General features: G+C 37.0%; 1 protein-coding gene across 3 annotated transcripts in view; it reads left to right on the plus strand.

Annotated features, from left to right (window-relative positions):
• Positions 1-18,377, plus strand: part of N4BP2L2 (NEDD4 binding protein 2 like 2) — a 77,504-nt gene extending 59,127 nt beyond the window's left edge. The window contains exons 7-10 of one of the 3 annotated variants that reach the window (XM_080799690.1): positions 10,330-12,083; positions 14,600-14,685; positions 15,818-15,861; positions 17,942-18,377. In XM_080799690.1, the coding sequence (XP_080655816.1) occupies positions 10,330-12,083; positions 14,600-14,685; positions 15,818-15,841 (1,864 nt within the window). In that variant the 3' untranslated portion in view covers positions 15,842-15,861; positions 17,942-18,377. Of the gene's footprint in view, positions 1-10,329; positions 12,084-14,599; positions 14,686-15,817; positions 15,862-17,941 lie in introns of those variants that run through there. The other 2 variants (XR_013966607.1, XR_013966608.1) reach the window with 2 other exon arrangements.
• Positions 18,378-18,797: the final 420 nt, after the last annotated feature.

The following is an 18,797-nucleotide window of genomic DNA, read 5'->3' on the forward strand; positions in this document are numbered from 1 at the left end:
CTGGTTGTTTACCCATTACTGAAAGTGGGATATTGAAGTCTCCAAAATTATTGTACAACTGTTCATTTCTCCCTTCAGTGTTGTCAATTTTTGCTTCATATACTTTGATGGTCAGATATTATGTGCATGTTTATAATTATCATATATTCTTGTTATCTTGAACGTTTTATTAATATATAATGTTATTTTTCTCTTGTAATCTTTTTTGATTTAAAGTCTGTTTTATCTGATATTAGTATAGGCACCCTTTCTCTCTTTTGGTTACTATTTGTGTGGAATAATTTTCATCTTTTCATTTTTACTCTTTGTATCTTTGGAGCTAACGTGAGTTTTTTTGTAGATAGCATATAGTTGAATCATATGTTTTTTTCCCATTCTATCACTCTCTATCTTTAACTGGAAAGTTCAGTGGATTTACGTTTAAAATAACTACTGATAAGGAGGGACATCTGTCATTTTGCTATTTGTTTTCTGTATGCCTTATAGCTTTTTGTCCATCTTTTTCTGCATTACTGCCTTCTTTCGTGTTGATTTTTTGCACTGAAATGTTTATGTTCCTTTCTCATTTCCTTTTATGTTTATTCTATAGATATTTCTTTGTGGTTATTATGTGGATTTTAACCTCAAAAGTTATAACACTCTGATTTCAATTGATGCCAGCTTAGCTTCAATAATACACAAGAACTCTGCTCCTTTATATTTCTATCCCTAATCCTTTTTAGTTGTTGATGGTATCAAAATCACATCTTTATACATTGTGTGCCCCAAGACATAAAGTAACAATGCTTTTAAAAGGATTAGTCTCATGTAGAAAACAAAAACAAAGCATAGTTACTAGCTTTTAAACAAATAATTATTTTTTTAATGTATTAGTCTCTTAAATCATATAGAAAACAAAAAGTTGAGTTACATACCATTGTTATTACAATAATACTAGATTTTATAATTACCCATGTATTTACCTTTGTTGAGATCTTTATTTCTCCATTTGGCCTCAAGTTATTATCTAGTGTCCTTTCATTTCACTTTGTAGAACTCCCTTGAGCATTTCTTACTAGACAACTATACTGATAACAGACTCCTCAGCTTTTGTTTACCTGGGAATGCCTTATTTCTCCCTCACTTTTGAAGGATAATTTATCCTATATAGAATTCTAGGTCAACAACACCTCAACAATTTTTTTTTAAATTAGTACTTTGAATGTATCATCCCTCTTCCTCCTGGTCTGTTACGTTTCTTTCTTTCTTTTTTTTAAAGATTTTTATTTATTTACTTGACAGAGATCACAAGTAGGCAGAGAGGCAGGCAGAGAGAGAGAGGGGGGAAGCAGGCTCCCTGCCGAGAGAGAGCCCGATGCAAGGCTCAATTCCAGGACCCTGGGATCACGACCTGAGCTGAAAGCAGAGGCTTAACCCACTGAGCCACCCAGGTGCCCAGTCTGTTAAGTTTCTGATGAGAAATCTGCTTATATTCTTACTGAGGATCCCTGTATGTAACAAGTTGCTTCTCTGTTGTCCTCTTCAAGATTCTCTTTTTGTTTTTGGCTTTTGAAAGTTTGACTCTGTGGCTTTTTGTTGTTCTCTTTGAGTTTATCTTACTTGGAGTTTTTCAAGCTTCTTGGATGTTTATATTCATGTTTTTCATCAAAGTTGGGAAGTTTTCTGCCATTATTTCTTCAGATATTCTCTTTGCCTCCCCCCTCCTTTTGTGGGACTTCCACACTGTGAATATTTATCCAGCTGATGGTATCCAACAAGTACCTTAGGCTCTGCCACTTTTCTCCAATCTTTTTTCTTTCTGTTTCTCAGACTTGATAATTTCCATTGTCCTATCCTCAAGTTCGCTTTTTCTGTCTTCTGCGTACTCAGATCTTCCTTTGTATCCCTCTAGTGGAATTTTCTTTACAGTTTTTGTACTTTTTGGCTCAGAATTTTTTTTTTCTTCAGGTTTTTGATCTCTTTATTTATATTTCTATTTTGTTCATACAAAGTTTTCTTGGTATTCTCCACATCTTTCGTTCTTTGATCATTTAGTTCTTTGATCATTTAGTTTTAAAGATTGTGTAGTTGATCTGCCAATAAGTTATTTTTTCAGGGACAATTTCTGTATATTTTTTTCTTTGAAATTGGCCATACCTTTCTGTTTCTTTGTATGTCTTATGATTTTTTGCTTGAAAACTGGGCATTTGAATAAAATAATGTGGAACTCTGAAAATCAGATTTTCTACCTTCACCTCGGTTTGCTGAGTTTTTTGGTGTGGGGTTTTTTTTTGTTGTTGTTGTTGTTTTGTTTTGTTTTTGTTTTTGTTTTAATGTTGTTGTAGGTTATCTCTGTGCTATGGATCAACCTATGATGTAAACTGTAAACTTAAGGTCCTCTCAAGACTTTTTTCTTTTAAAAAAATTTTTTTTATTTATTCATTTGAAAGAGAGAGCAAGAGCACAAGCAGGTGGGGAGGATCAGAGGGAAAAGGAGAAGCAGACTCTACATTGAGCAGGGAACTCAACTTGGGTCTTCATCCCAGGATCCTGGGATCATGACCTGAGCTAAAGGCAGATGCTTAACCGACAGAGCCCTGCAAGAGCCCTCTCAATTCTTTTCTGAGCCTATGCCTTTCCCTAGGTGTGTGCAGTCATTTCCTAATTTTCCCCATATACGCAGTTGCTTTTGAATGTCCTAGTCTTTAATGTCTGGCTCCCAAAAAGAGAGAAAAAGAAAAATGAAAGTGGGGGATAAATGATGTCAGCCCTTTAAATCTACTGGAAGGCACTTCAGCTAGAGAAATGGCTTGCGACAATGGGGCGGGGGAGTTGTGCAAAACAATGGCTACCTTCTTCTTTGCACTTTGGTGCTTAGAAGCAGCAATCAGTGATCAGAGCACAGATTCCTATCATTGGAGAAAAGATCTTTTTTGCTCACCCTGGCTTCTACAAACTATGTGCAAGCTGTTTCAGGAACACATGCACAGCTGCCTGTCATGGGACTTTTTGTCCACCTTCGCCCATTTTATCTGTCTTCCACCTTATCCCTCTGCTAGACACCAATATGTTCCCCATATCCATGAGCTCTTTTTAGATTTTGCATATGAGTGAGATTATACAGTATTTATCTTTCTCTGTCTGACTTATTTCATTTAGTATAATACCCTTAAGGTCTATCCATGGTGTCACAAATGGCAAGATTTTCTTCTTCTTCTTCTTTTTTTTTCTTTAAAGATTTCATTTATTTATTTGGCATACAGAGATCACAAGCAGGCAGAGAGGCAGGCAGAGAGGCTCCCCACCAAACAGAGATCCCGACATAGGGCTCGATCCCAGGACCCCGGGATTACGACCCAAGCCAAAGGCAGAGGCTTTAACCCACTGAGCCACCCAGGCGCCCCTAGATTTTCTTCTTTTTAATGGCTGGGTAATATTCCATTGTATATATATACACACACAGCAGTTTTCTTTACCCATTTATTCAATGTTTTGAATTTTAAAATCTCTCCTGGAACTGCATTTGTGCTTCCTTTTCTTTTTTATTTTATTTCTTTTAGAGAGTGAAACAGAGAGAGAGAGAAGGAGAGAACAAACAGAGGTGTAGGGGAGGGAGAGAGAGAATTCCAAACAGGCTCCATATCCAGCATGGAGCGTGGATGCAGGGCTCAATCTCACGACCTGAGATCATGACTGAGGTGAAATCAATAGTGGGTTGCTTAACTGACAGCCACCCAGGTGCCACTTTGTGCCTGCTTTTTCACCCCTAAGACTAAATCGCTTCTTTCTCCCTTAAATTAATCTTACCAGGGAATTGTGAATTTTATTAATCTTTTCAAATAACCAACTTCTGGATTTTTTGGTCCTGACTCTAGTGTGTTTATTTTATGTTACTTTCTGATTCTTTTTGATTCCTTCCCTTCTACTTTTTGGGAGTTTTTTCTGCTCTTCTTTTTCTAACTTCTTCAATTGTGTGGTTAACTCTTTAATTTTGTACTTTTGCTTTTTTTAAAGTGAACATTTATGGGAAATATCCCCTCAAATGCCACTTTTATATGTAATTATTTTTTCCTGTTATTCATTTCTACATATTTCCATTACAAATTTTTCTATCCATGAATTTTTCAACATTTTAAATTTTTTCCAAAAAGCTTTTATTACTAATTTCAAAATTAATTGCATTATGGTCAAAAATATCATCTGTATATTAACAATGCTTTGAAATTTGTGGAAGCTATCATGATGGCCTGGTTAATTTCTCTAACTATTCCATATGGTTTGAAAAGAATGTGCTTAATTTTTTAATGTAGTGCTCCATATGATCATTATATTGAGCATTATTAATTGTGCTATTTATAACTTTTATATCCTTTTTTTGGTCTACTTGTTCTATCAAGTACTGAGAAAAATATTTTAATCTCTGATAAAGATTGTGGGTTTTTCAGTTTGTCTATATTTGGACACTTGAAAAATCTTACTCTACTTCTGATAATGTGCCATTATATTAAATAAATCACATTTTGAGGACTTTCCAGCTCTTCTATCTCAACTGTTCTTTTTTATATAAATCATACTATCCATTGTCACATTCTAATCTTGAATAGTATCCTGAGAGTCTTAATGACTATAAAAGATTATTTTGTTGTTGGTATGTGGTAAAAATAAGTTGCCATTTACAAAATATTCACCAGGTGCCAGAGGTTGTGCTAAGTGTTTTATTTAGGATAAAAGTCTTTTTATCTAAGATAATTGGGACAAGCAGGTGGTTTGTTCATTGAATAAGTTGATTAAGTGAGGAATCATTAAGAAATGATACATATTTTAAACTTTTTATTTGAACGTAAAATGCATGCTTACATACACATCCATTCACTAATATTTTTGTATGATTCTCTTTAGTGTATGATTCTGGTTATTTTATTTTTTTATGTATAAGCCATACCTGTAATGCGTTGTCAAGAATTTCTTGTTTCCATTGATGTCAGTTGGAGGGAGAACCCAAAGAAATCTTCAAAGCAATATGAGTGCAGAATTATAGGATTTTACGATTTTGAACCAAACTTCATTGTCATCCAGCCCATACTTCATTTGATAACAACTGTTTAATGCCTCATCTATATCGATTCAGTTACTTCAATTTAATTTTTTATAGAAACTTTCTTGTATTCCTATTCCACTCGTTGATGTAATGTTTACATAGTGTTTAATCAAACCACATAGTTATAGTAAAAATTATGATTAGTATAAACAGACTTGGGAAAAATTCATCTGTCTCTTTGTAAATAAATATACAGCCCTAAACAATGGGAGCAGAAAGGTGTGGTTGTACTAGAAAGCAGGCAGTTAGCTGGGAACATTTTTTGTACCATTGGCATCAGCCATTATATTGTACAGAGGCAATGGAGAGAATTATTAAATCTGTTGTGTCAGTTAAGTATAGGTCATTTAAGACCATCTATATTAGTAAACTTTACAACTCTGTAAGGAGGTAATGTTATTCCCATTTTAGAAGGGAAATCTGATTTGCCCAAGATCTCACTACTAGCTTATTATTGAACCAGGACCAAGATCTACACCTGGATTTGTTCAACTACAGTCATTCCAAAAAGCTATTAGACATCTCTTTTATGATCTGTGTGTGTTTTAATCGAATTTTACTTCATGCATTGCTCATGCTTCATGAATTAGTATATAGACTTCTCCAATTGAAAATACTGGTTTTAGGGGTGCCTGGGTGGTTCAGTTGGTTAAATGTTTGCCTTTGGCTCAGGTCATGATCCTGGAGTCCTGAGATCGAGCCCCTAGTCAGGCTTCCTGCTCAGTGGGGAGTCTGCTTCTCCCTCTCCCTCTACTCCTCCCATGCTTGTGCTCTCTGTCCCTCTGTCTCTCTGTCTCTCTCTCTCTCAAATAAACAAAATCTTATAAAAAGAAAAAAGGTTAATACCGGTTTCAGCCCCTTACTTTAGGCACTTGCCATACCTTTTTTTTGCCCCCAATAGTTAGTTTTTGGCTTTATCTGGATGTTCTCTCACTTCTGTCTTCAAGTCACAGCTCACTTGGTCAGGTTAGCTTGCCTCTGAGCAAACACTCTTTCTATTCTTAAGAGGTACACTCATTCCTACCCAGGAGCTTGGATTCTCAGCCACCATCTGGAAAACAAAATATGATAAATCAGAGATGTGTTACTATTTGTTCATTTCCTACTCACTCCTTTCTTTCCTGAAGCTACAGCCTGTGCCTCCAACTCTCCTGATTTCTTCTCCATGACTAACTTCTTTGTAGTGATGTTTCTTTTCTTTTAATGGTGCCATTCATCCCTAAATGAATCAGCACAAATGAGATCAAGCTTAATGAGCCTTGGCACAGGTTTGATGAGCCTCCCACACTTTATAAATATATCCACTGATTAGCCACCTCCCATACATACACATTGTAATGGAAGTTATCACCAACACCATCCCTTCTCTTCTCTCCCAAGTGCTTCACAAGTCAGTTATTGGTTTGTGTTTTCTTTCCAGAAGGCCTGGTCCAAGTGCTGTATCAGGCATGGTAGCTATAGAGAGCTTCATGGTACAGAACTAGTACAAGGTGCAGGCACACTTCCCAGTGCAGTCTTCTGATTTTCATTCTTCTTGGCATTGTGTTGTATTTTCAGTTGAAATTCCAATCCTTAGTGTCTCCTTTGACGGACTCTTTTAACAAACTACCTTAATAAATTCCCTGATCTCCCAGACTTTGATAGTTTATTTTTTAAGACAGCTCATTCTTTCATGACCCATGTTAACTTCTCTGCAGGCATCATGAATATTCATTATTAGCAGGTTTCTACTCCCCTTTCTCTAAGTAGCTTTCAGATTGTAATCCATTCAAAAAACAAAAGAACCCTTGAGGAATATTGGCAAAGCCCTCATCTTCTCCTCTTTCTAACCTCTGCTATAAAGACAGATTAGTGTATTGGTTCAAACTCTGAACTGAACTTTGAGGCAACTGATTTGGCAACTCTGTCTCTAAACCCATACCTTTCATAGGCTTCTTTCTATGTCTCCGCAAATGGCCACTTTATCCCTTCAGTTGTTCAGGCCCAAATCCTTTTACTCATACTTGATCTTTTTCTTATACTCCATATTTAATTTATTTTCAAGTCTTGTTTGTTTTTCTTTTAAAATACATCCAGAAGGTGATCATTTCTGACTACTTCCACCCTGCGACAAATGAATCAATTCCAGAAGAAGACCCTTATGCCCATTTGCCAATCCAAAGTTTAAGCCACCTGCCTATTGCTCATATGGAGCCTTGACATAAAGGGTGATGAGGGAGATGGATTCTGCTCTGCACCACCTCTTCTCACTTTCTGCTGTTGTTTATTGTTTGCTTTGATTCAGAAAGAGAGAGGACAAGAGAAAGCTCTCAAGTCACTACTAGGTGATAGTAGAAGTCAAGGCCCAAATGCTCTTTCCATGGGAAGGACTTAGCTCTTACCGGCTGAATATCTCTGTTTATGTATATGTGACAATTTGAAGATGAAAGGGAGGAGAGAAGAAAGTGAGAGAAGGGAAGTATTTTTTGTAAAATTTTCTTTTTAAATTAAGAAACTGTTTTGCAGGATGGTTAAAGAGTATGAACTTTTAGAGACAGCCAGCTTTGGTCTGAATCCTGCCAGTAGCCCTGTGACATTGGGCAAATTCTTTTTTCCTTTTCCAGTTCTATTGAGAAATAATTGGCATCTATCACCATATACATTTAAGGTGGATCGCATGATGGTTTAATTTATTTGTGTTGTTAAATGGTTACAATAGGTTCTGTTAACATTCATCATGTCATGTAGATGCAATTTTTAAAAAGAAAGAAAATCCTCTTTGTGATGAGAACTCTTGGGATCTCTTGTCTTCACGACTTCTCTGTATACCACACAGCAGTGTTAATAATAGTCATCATGTGGTACATTACGTCCCTAGGACTTATTTACCTTATAACTGGAAGTTTGTGCCTTTTGACCACCTTCTTCTAATTCCTCCTCCACCGAGCCCCCACATCAGGTAACCCCAGCTCTGATTTCCTTTTCTATGAGTTTGGTTTTTGTTTTTTATTGTTTTTAAGATTCCACATGTAAGTGAGGTCATATAGTATTTGTCTTTCTCTCTCACTTATTTCACTTGTCATAATGCCTTCAAGGTCAATCTGTGTTGTTGCAAATGATAGGAATTCCTTGTTTTTAATGGCCAAATAATATTCCGTTGTATACATATACCACTGCTTCTTTATCTCTTTGTCTCTCAAAGGACTCTGGTTGTTTCTGTCTTGGCTATGGTTAATAATATGCTGCTATGAACACGGGAGTGCAGATAACTTTTTGAGTTAGAGTTTTTGTATCTTTTGGGTATATTCTCAGTATTCTCACAGTGGAATTACTGGATCATATGGTAGTTCTGTCTTTAATTTTTTGAGGAACCTCCATAATGTTTTCCACAGTGGCTGTAGCTAGACTAATTCTTTAATTTCTCTTTTCTCAGTTGCTTTTCTGAGATGGGGATAAGACTAGCATTTGCCTTACTGCATATCATTGTTGTGAAGATTAGGTGAGTTAGTACGTATAAAGCAACTAGTCTTAATACATAGCAAGTGTGCAACAAATAGTTTGTTGTTTTGTTTTTTTTTAAGTCAGTTTTCAAAGTCACATTGTGGACATTAGAATTCCTGATAGCATAGGGAGTTATAACCCGTTTTGTGTTAAACCATACATATCTAGTAACCCCATTTCCACTGATTAAGGGTCTCTTTCCTTGTGCTGTATAGATCTGTTTCAAGCTATACATTAAGCGATTTCATCTCCACAGAATCACCAGTCCTGGCATGAGTTTTAAGTCCTCAGTATATTACCATTTACTGCAGTAAATAAGGCAACAACAAGCTCTACCTATCCCTTTCCTCCTTTCCCTGTAATGGGATGGTTTGGGCAAAGAGTGCAATTTGTTTTTAGAGTAACATTCTAGTCTGTATATGAGTCTCATTAACTTACTGCACCTTAGGCTTCCACTAAAGCTTTCACTGGAATCAGCTAGACCTGACTATGAGGAGTTACTGCCAAAGATGGCATTCTTCACTTGACATTCTTTTTATAGATGTCCCATCACAACTGCTTCTGAGTAATTTAGCATTTCCTAATGTTCTTTCTACACTAACATCCAGGAATGTGTAAACAAGGACAGCAGCAATTAGGGGACAAAGAACAAGGTGTTCAGGGCTCCTGTGTATTGAAAATTGTCTGACAGCATGGGATGGAATAAAGCAGGCGAGGGACCAGGGGTAGATTTGACAAGTTCCTTTGTCAAACCCCAGTCAATCAACTGAGATTTTTCCTCCTTATCTCTTTAGGCTTCCATGTTTGTTTGCTTGTTTAATTGTTTATTTCTTTTTCTGTTCTCTTTCTTAGATTTTTTTTTTCCTCAGCTGTGTCTGTTGTCCTTCCTTCCCACTGCATTTTACTATGTCTCTATCTGTACCTTATAGAAGATAACCTGACCTTTATATTCTATATTAGAAAATGTTCTCTATCCTCTTTTTTCTGTTAGGATCAAAAGATTACCTTCAATTAAGGACAACTGTGAACTTTTAGTGTGCTCAGTGGGAACACTATTGTTCTTTTAGATAGGATAATTTTTTACTGTGAAATGGTCTCTGGCATTGCAGGATGGTAAACATCCCTGGCCTCAGTACCAAGTGCCAGTGACACATTTCCAGTCATTGTGACCACCAAAAATGCCTTCACACATTTACAAACACCTCACAAAGTAGTGGTGGAACCTCTCCTTTGGAACCACTGCCAGGTAGGCAATTAGAAGCATATCACAAATGCTGGACTTTGCTGCTTGTCATTAAATATTCTTTGCAATTTGATGGATCAATTTAATTGCCACACTTTTCATGTCTAGTGAAAACCTAGCTATTAAAGCTACTACAGTTGTCCCATTCTGTGACTATGCCAGCTGTACTTTTCAAACATTCAAGATTTAGGAAAACCAAGATGTTTGTTGGTAGGCTATTTATATAATATTTTGCATATATGAATAATATTTTCCTAAGAAAAATATTGGGTTTTCATAAAGTTATTGGTTTATGAAGCAAGTATGTGAAAATGACTTGTAACTTTCTTGAAGTGTACTCATTTTTAACTGAGAGAATTCAAGTTTCCCTCTTTTTCAAAGTAATTTAAAATTACACTATGAAGTACACAATGCTTTAGAATCTCTTGTACTAATGATTTGTAACTTTGCACTATAAGAGTATGTTTTAGTTTGCTAGTGTTATACAAATAATTAAGTTATAAATGTTCTTAATTCTTTTATATTTCAGAGAAAGAGATTTGAAGAAAACTGGGCACAGGCTCAGCAAAACCAAACAGAAGAGAAGCAGAAAAAGAAATAAAAAGCAGAACAATCATAGTAAAATCGTGGAGGAAAACTCGTTTGAAACCGTAAGTTATCATACGCTAGGAGATCAGGACCCATCTCAGAGTGAAGAGGAAGACGTCAGAGACACCAAAAGAGAATCAGTGTGCACTTTCACTGGTGCACTGGGAAATAAACGAGGAGAATTAGTGAACAGCCACAAAGATGAAGTATGGAAAAGCATAAATCCTGAAGATAGTTTTCCAAATGTTGTATCTGCAGTTGAGCTGGACAATACATTAAAAAATGATCTCCCTAGAGAAAACAATGATTTGTTTCTAAATGTGTCACTGATGCCAAATGAAAACTCTGTGACTTGCCTGACAATGACTCAGAATCTTCCCTGCATAACAAGTGATGACTGCTCTGGCACAAAGGTAGGAAAGCATCCTGGAAATAGGCATCTCACGGCATCAAACATCCAGAGCGGATCTGCTGACATCCCCAGCTCATTTATGCAAAAGAGAGAGAAGGTAGATAAAAGACTCCAAAATGAAACAATCCTGTGCCATCAGTTTGCGTCCAGAACCTCAGATAAAGGTTTAAGAACAGAACAAGGAGTAAGTGCAACTAAAAGTAGTTTTTGGGCTCTTTTTCCAAACAATCTATCTGATGAAGAATTACAGCCAGGCTCTGAGAGACAATCCTGTTTGGGGAGCTGGCCTGAGGGACCTCATAAGTTTATATGTGAACAAAGACCAAAGAAAGATAGATGGCAAAAATTGGCCTCTCCAGACAGCAGGGAACAATTGATTACATTGATCTCCACTTCCGAAGAAACTTCAGTACCAGGAAGCAGTCCAGAAACACTGGTAGAGGAGAAGCTTTTGATAGAAAATGAAGATTTGTCACCTTCAAATGAGAATACAGATTCAATCATAGCAACAGAAACAAGTATCTTTAGAAGCTGCTTGCCTAACCTGGATATCCCAAAGAGTGACTTACACTCAACAAAGAATAAGAAAAGGAGAGAGAAACGGCTTTTCAATTTGGCACCAAACTTTAACTTACTGGCACAGAGCTATATCAATGTAAAAGAAAGAGGTGAATGTGGCTTGTTAACAGAAAGCCATGGACTAAAAATTATTTTGGAAGAAGAAAAAGACAGAATTTCAGAAACACGTAATAAAGAGGAGACCACACAAAAACTCATGACCTTTAATCATCACCCATCATGGTTTTACTTTGATATTATCAAAGATCCTCCTCTAAATGTTGGTAGACGATCTTACTCCCATTACCTGCCATTTAATGGACACTCTGTATATTTTTACAAAAACCCTATTCCTTCTCTTGTGCTACAATATACATCTAGCTTTTGGATGGTATCTTTTACAAGCAAGAAATCATTTTTGACTTCCAAATCTCAAACAAGAGTAGATAACCAACCACGTGACATAGGGTTTGTTTCTTCAGAAGTTTTAAGTAGCCAACCTGATCCTTTGTACTCTTTTAGGGTCACTTCTGATCTTCACTTTTTAAATGAAAATTTTGATGAGAAGCTGGAGACATGGGAAGAACCTAAGCCATTACAGCTCTTGCAAACTGAAGATAACCAAGATTTTACAAGCCCTGGCTTTGAATCCCTTGAGCTGCAATTATCACAAGGGTTTGCCTTTCAACTAGTAAAGCTTTTTGGATCGCCTGGAGTTCCAATGGGTAAACTATGTTTATTCACTCCAAACAAAAATTCTAGTTTAACATATAGGAGTAGTTTTTTTAAGTGTTTCTACCTTGTGTTAGTGACTTCGTGCAGTTAATTGATCTTGTGATGCTTTTCAGTAGTGGAAGTAGAGGACCCATGGCAAATGGTGCACGGTCTTCAGAGTCACGCCTCCACCTTGAGGACTGGCAGTCTTAAATGTCTTTGAACACTTAGAATCCTTGGACTCTCCCTATAAATAGACACTGACAAGAACAAAGGATGAGGCAGGCAAACAGTAATTATGTAACAAATAGAGACGAGTTACCCTTTTTTAAAAAAATCTTTCTATTTTATACATTTCCCTTATTTGGCATATGACCCTTTCTTTCTCATTCACAGCATGACTTGTAGATACGAGCATAGTAAAGAGGGGAGAAGAGTGAAGATTAAATGATGAAAAATATCTGAAATAAGTTTAAGTTTTACAACTATCTGAGAAGAATATTAAAAAGATTAAGAAGGAGTCTGACAGGTTGACTTGGAAGGTTCCTTCTTGCTATTGTTGTTTTTGGAAATGAAAAACCCACCTGTGATTAAAACATATGAGAATGTTTTTGTAACATGCTAAGTAAAATTCTAAATAAATTTCTTCTAAATACTAAACATATTTAAGATGCTACGTGTCTTACACAGGAAATGGAGCACATATCCCCATTTTTGCTTATCTGTAAATCAGTGTCAGTGTCAGTAATCTCCTGGAGTAGAATGTGTCCCCTTCCTTGGGGACAGAACTGTTAAGAGCCAGGAAGTCAAAGCTCCAATTTCCATACTTCTGCTTTATCTTCCTGATATTCTTTCTTTTCTACACCAGCTGGGTCCCTGGGCCCTGCTCTTATCTCACAGCTTATCTTCCAGAGGTTTTTACTTTGCTCCTAAATTTCTGCTGTTCTGCCCCGAATTGGTCCTCAGAACCCAGACCCGAGATTGGCTAAATCTCAGGGCGAGAGATCACAATTATTAACGGGCTCTTGCATTTCTAGCATTACGTTTATCATTTTTGTAAACTTTGCCTAGAATCACATCTTAAACAGTTTGCTGCAATATGCTGTCTTTCTAGATGCACTAAAGAAATACGCCAATTTAAAAAAATCAAACTGCATTTTCTATAGGGAATTTTAAATGATAAGTGAAGTTATTTTAGGTCAGTGGTCTTAGTCCTAGGTCCATATTTTAAAATTATATGCAAAATTTTTTGTCATTCTGGACCATTTTTCTGAGACATTTCTTAGATTTTATCAGCTTCCAGGACAGGGGTAAGGGGGTGGCAGCTCTTGGCTCAAAGAGATTAACAAGCACTGCCTTAGATCAGCATCAGAAAGCATGAAGGCACTGGTGTGAAAAGATTCTAAACTTCCTCCTCCCTTGAATGCACAATACCATCATAATCAGCAATAATGATCAGGCATCCATTAATTAAGCTTTGGAAAGCTTTCTAGAGGAAATAGACCTCATTCATCAAATAGCTTACTTTCTAAATGGGGAGACAAGACTAACACCAAACAAAATTATTGTACATAGAAATTATAAATGACAAGCTTATGAATATTTTATGAGCAAGGTTAGCAGTGCTTAAGGGATGGTTAAAAAGAATATGTGGTTATGGTTTTGGGGGGATGGCTTCAATGTGGAAGTGAATTATAAGCAGTGCTTATACAAATGTGGCTGAAAAGAAAGACATGGGGAAAGAATTTCGTGTTTGGATATGGCAGGTGCTTATAAAAGAAGAGGAGACAACTGTAAGTGGAAACTGTGTGCTGATTTGTTTGGCCAGGTTGGATAAGTGAAGCTCTGATGTATCTGTGGCTAGTGGCCTTGTAAAGGAGGCAGGGAACTCAAACGAATCCTAGTATTAGGATGCATTATATGGTAAAGCCACATACAGGCCCGAAGAAATGAAATTACCTATGTTGCCAGGGATATGTGAGGATAGGTAAATATTTTGTGTGGTTTGGTAAGGCTGATATGTGCATATCAGTGTTTGGACTTATTTGTGACCTTCCTAATTGTCTGTGAGGGTTTTCCCCCAGACACTCTTATGTGGAAGGACCAGTTTGCGTGAAGACTAAACTGGCTACGGTTGCACTGTTTATACATATCACAGGAAAAGAGGAAATAGAGGAAATCCTATGTGCTGTGACAGTAACACCTAAAGCTATTACGTATGTAATATGTGTGTTATATAATATGTATGTATTATTGATATATATATATATATTTGTACTTAATGAGAATATGAGCTATGATACATGTCATTTTACATGTATACATATGCATTTTCATTGAGTCAGGATAGTGTTTACCAGTAAAGCCCTGAGACAGACTAACTCCTGCTTTAGCTGTCAGTGAAGCATCTTCCAAACCAGGCTTTTACCATTATGTCAGCCTGTGTATCATGTTTGCATATCTTCACATTTAGGGTCAATATCTGCATGACATTAGAGATGAAATTTGTTCCCTTTTATTTCCACAGAATCTTTGTTGCCTGATGACTGTGTGGTTTCCCTTGACTGGGAGACACTGAAGATGATCTATTTACAATGGAAGACATCAGTTGAGGTATATTTTTACGGCTTTCAAAGAAGACCTTCTCTAACTGATTTCCTTAAAACACACCCACACACACATACACACACCCCCCACACACAATTGGAGAAAATCTGATCACTGAAGGTGATATGAAGGCTACATCCCTTACATTAAATTAGAGAAGGACTGTATGTGGATAGGTGGATAGTACCTGCTCCTTCACTTCATCCCTAAGAGAGAGTTGTGTTTAATTCCCCAATTTTGCTGTAGTGAGGTTGGTATAAGGGCCTACTGCGGATGACTGAGGTGCCCAGTTTGGGAGAGCCCTTTCTTCCTTACATCTTTCCCCCTGTCCAGCCCGCATTCTTATCCTGTTATGTTAGAGTAATAGCGACACATTAGATTCATATTTACTTGACTTGGAAGCACCTCATTATTGGTATTTTCTGTTGGTCCATAGTGAGAGACATGACTGTTCTAACGGGCTGCTCATTTTCCAGGTAGGTGGAGGAAGACTAGTGGGGAAGGTTAGAAAGGTAATAGAAATTCTGGAAAAGGCAGTGCACTGTATAATGTAGTGGGAAGAGAGTTGGCATCAGTTAATAGTGATTTAAATGTTCCCAAAGGAGGGGCGCCTCTGCTCAGCGGGGAGCCTGCTTCCCCTTCTCTCTCTGCCTGCCTCTCTGCCTACTTGTGATCTCTGTCTGTCAAATAAATAAATAAAATCTTAAAAAAAATGTTCCCAGAGGCAATGCTAAGGGTACATTATGAGGTCAGTGGTAAAAACAAGATTTAGTGAAACATAAAATTACATAGTTCAGGCTAGTAGGTATTTCTTAACTGTTCATCTAAGTAAGCACAGCTATGGGAAAGATTTCTTTTTGTGCCCAGTTAGTAAAACCAAATACATTTTTCTAAACTTCTTATTTCTTTTCATTCCACATCGAGAACTTATTGCTGCCCAAACACACACACAAACACACACACACACACACACACACTCTTATACAATCCCAATATTTTAAATGTTTAAATGGACACTTGTGGTTATTAGGTTTCTTTTGCCATTTTGAGAATGTTCCTACATAAGTAAAATGATACAAACTTAACCCCAATGCCAAATATTAATCACCATTATATGTATTTTAATTATAATTTCTAGAAAAGACAAAAGAAGATTGGTTAAAAATGAGAGTTTCCAGAACTGTAAGTACAACTTATCCCAGAGACCTCTGTATGATCAGAAGGAAGTGGATGTTGACATTATTTGGTTGTAATAGCTCTATATACCCCAATTGAAGAGTAAATATAAAAAATTTAGTCTGTTACCATAGCAACCCTGTGTGCCATTGCACATGTGATTTTCCATTTCCTTTAAATGCAGATCTTTTTGTGAAATACAACAAAGCTTAGATTGTCATTACCAAATTTTCCAACTTTATTGGTTAGAACATATTTTAGAGTACTCTGTCAACACAGTTAATGAGGGATTACCAGCCTTGCCCCTCTGCCCCAGATTGTTGTGTGATGAGAGCTGGGAATTAGGAATATAGGTTATATTTAAATATTAAAAAATTCTTTAGGAAAGGAGGTAAAACATGTAGACAGACTCACATTATATTTTAAACTTGACATTGAGCTGACTTTAAAATAAACACTTTGCACTTTTTTCAAATGCCTAAATTATGAAATAAACACAGCTGCTATGATTTTAGTGTATATGTGTCTGCATTTGATAAGAATTGAATGCACTCTGCATTTACCATATGTTTTCTTTCTTCCTTTTAATCTTATTTCTAAGAGTTTTCTGGGTTTCCATTTCTCAGCTAGAAATATACATATACCCAGTAAAAATGTTTTCGTTTCTTTTAAAACTGATTCTGCTGCAAGAAGGAGAAGGACTAAAGGTTTGGGAAAAGAGCCTGAGATTTGGACGGACCCTTAGAAAATGTGGGATAAATGTAGTCTGAGAAGGTATAAGAGTCCCTGAGCAATTCCAGAGAAAGCAGGTGAAGGAATTAATTTATTGGTTCAACAAATATTTCTTGAGTTGCCTCGGTTCAGACACTGTTCTATACCTAGAGGCTCTAGCCATGAAAATAGTCCTGCCCTCATGGAGTTTATGTTGGGGCTGAAGTTGGGAAGGGAGTGTTTTCCCTCCCCGCTCCATGAAGCAGCCCCACAGGGACACCAGTACGGGATGCACGCAGCCAGCATGGGCAGATTTGGCTGTGGCCAATTTGGGAGTCTTTTCCATCTGCTGAATTTGGATGTTTTGTGTCAAGGACACTTTCTGGATAATACTTTTGATTTTTATATTCATCTTCCACATTTGTGCTAGACTGCCTTCTGGTCTTCTCCTACAAAGCAGTCACCCCTAATTATTAGTCTTTTCTTGTGGGGGGGTGCTTTATCAGCACCAGGGTTATGTACAGGATTTTTTATAATTATAATGAGAACATGCCTCCCTGTTTTGTGTCTGGCATAATGTGCTGATTAGTGGGCCTCAAGGGGTAGATAGAAATGCATAGAGGGAACTAGCAGGAGCATGTGGTTGGCTCTAGGACCCTCAAGTCCCTGTCTATTTCAAAATCCCCTTCCTGTGGTCCCCAGGGTGTTTTCTTGCAGAAGGAGGTGGCGCAGAGGGCTAGAAGTAGGATGGGTTCCCCGTTTGAAGCTCTTGCTGGCTGGCTTTCTGACCTTAAACAAGACACCTTCTCGGAGCCTCAATTTCTTCACCTATAAGAAAATAGATTTATTATAGCAACCTGTCCTGGAATATTACATGAGGATTAGCAAAACAACTTGTGCAAAGTACTTAACATAGTGCCTGAAAAATAATAGGCTCTTAGAAGGGTTAATTCCCTTTCTCTAAATACCTCCTTGAGTTAAAGCATTGTCTTTGAAATGTCCCAGGCATTTCAAAGAACAGAACAGAACAGAAATTGTGTTATAGAGGAGAGTCACACATTGACTCCATAAACTTGGTTTATGAGTTGCATGAGTTAGTGTATTTATTATTAACTTTCTCACGTAAATAGCTGGATCCTTAGGGAATGGGACAGAGAACGCGTTTGGATTTGGAGACAGGAGGTGGGGCAGTGTGAGGGAGACTGACCCTTCGGATGAGGCAGGACCAGGCAGGATGTGGGGACTGTGGGGACAGAGTAAAGACCTAGATGCCAGGGGAGTGGCATAAATAGGGAAATAGCCTGATAAACTGACAGCAGATCCCATGTAGGTCACTGTTTTCTCTGGACTTGTTTGGCCTGTGTTTTGTTTGTAGTTGAATTCTTCAGTCTTCCTGGTGCTGTTGAAGATCCTACCCACCAAGAAAGAGTGCTCAGTGCCCACCCAAAGGATTATTTTCAGCGATATACTCGTGGGATACCAAATTGGCTTGGATAATCTGTCCAACTGTTCTTGATTAGTTATCTGAACAATAAAAAACTCAACAAAAGAGGTAACAACTTGAACATTTTATTATCTAAATTTGAAGATGTTTGCCCTACTTTAATTTGTTTTATGGAAGAAAATAAGACACAGAAAACTTTAATAGTTTATTTTAAAAATCGCATCAGGATGGAAGGGTAGGCCTTATATCTAAGTATGGGTCTGTGATTCCATTTCTAAAATTCTGAAATCCAAAAAGCTCTGAATCAAAAGTTGTTTTTGTTTTGTTTTGTTTCTTAAATGTTTGGTATTAAAACTAAGTTGGGAGCAAAACTCAACGCTTTAACAGGTTAGTTTTACTCCTTATTTCTCCTACCTAGTGCGACCTTTCATACATTTCATTGCAGAAATATTAATGTGTTTAATTACCATGGGCTGCCCAGCCCCCATTCAGAATATAAGTTTATATATACACATGCACATGTCCTGTATATAGACAAACAAACAAACACACACTTTCCGAATTCTGAAACAAATCTGACCTCAAGGATATTGTTAGGGATTGTGGGACTTGTGCCATACTAGGGGTAACTATCTTTTAGAATTGTTTTAGTTTAAAAACTGTTCAGTTTAGTTTAGTTTAACAAACTTCAAATATGAAAATTCATATTTGAAAATAGAAACAAGGAGTGATTACTCACTGTCCAACATATAGGCATTTTCTTACTCCCTCTCTTTTCAGAAAGGGA

Source organism: Martes martes (assembly GCF_963455335.1).
Source record: "Martes martes genome assembly, chromosome: 3".
Classification (NCBI taxonomy): Eukaryota; Metazoa; Chordata; class Mammalia; order Carnivora; family Mustelidae; genus Martes; species Martes martes.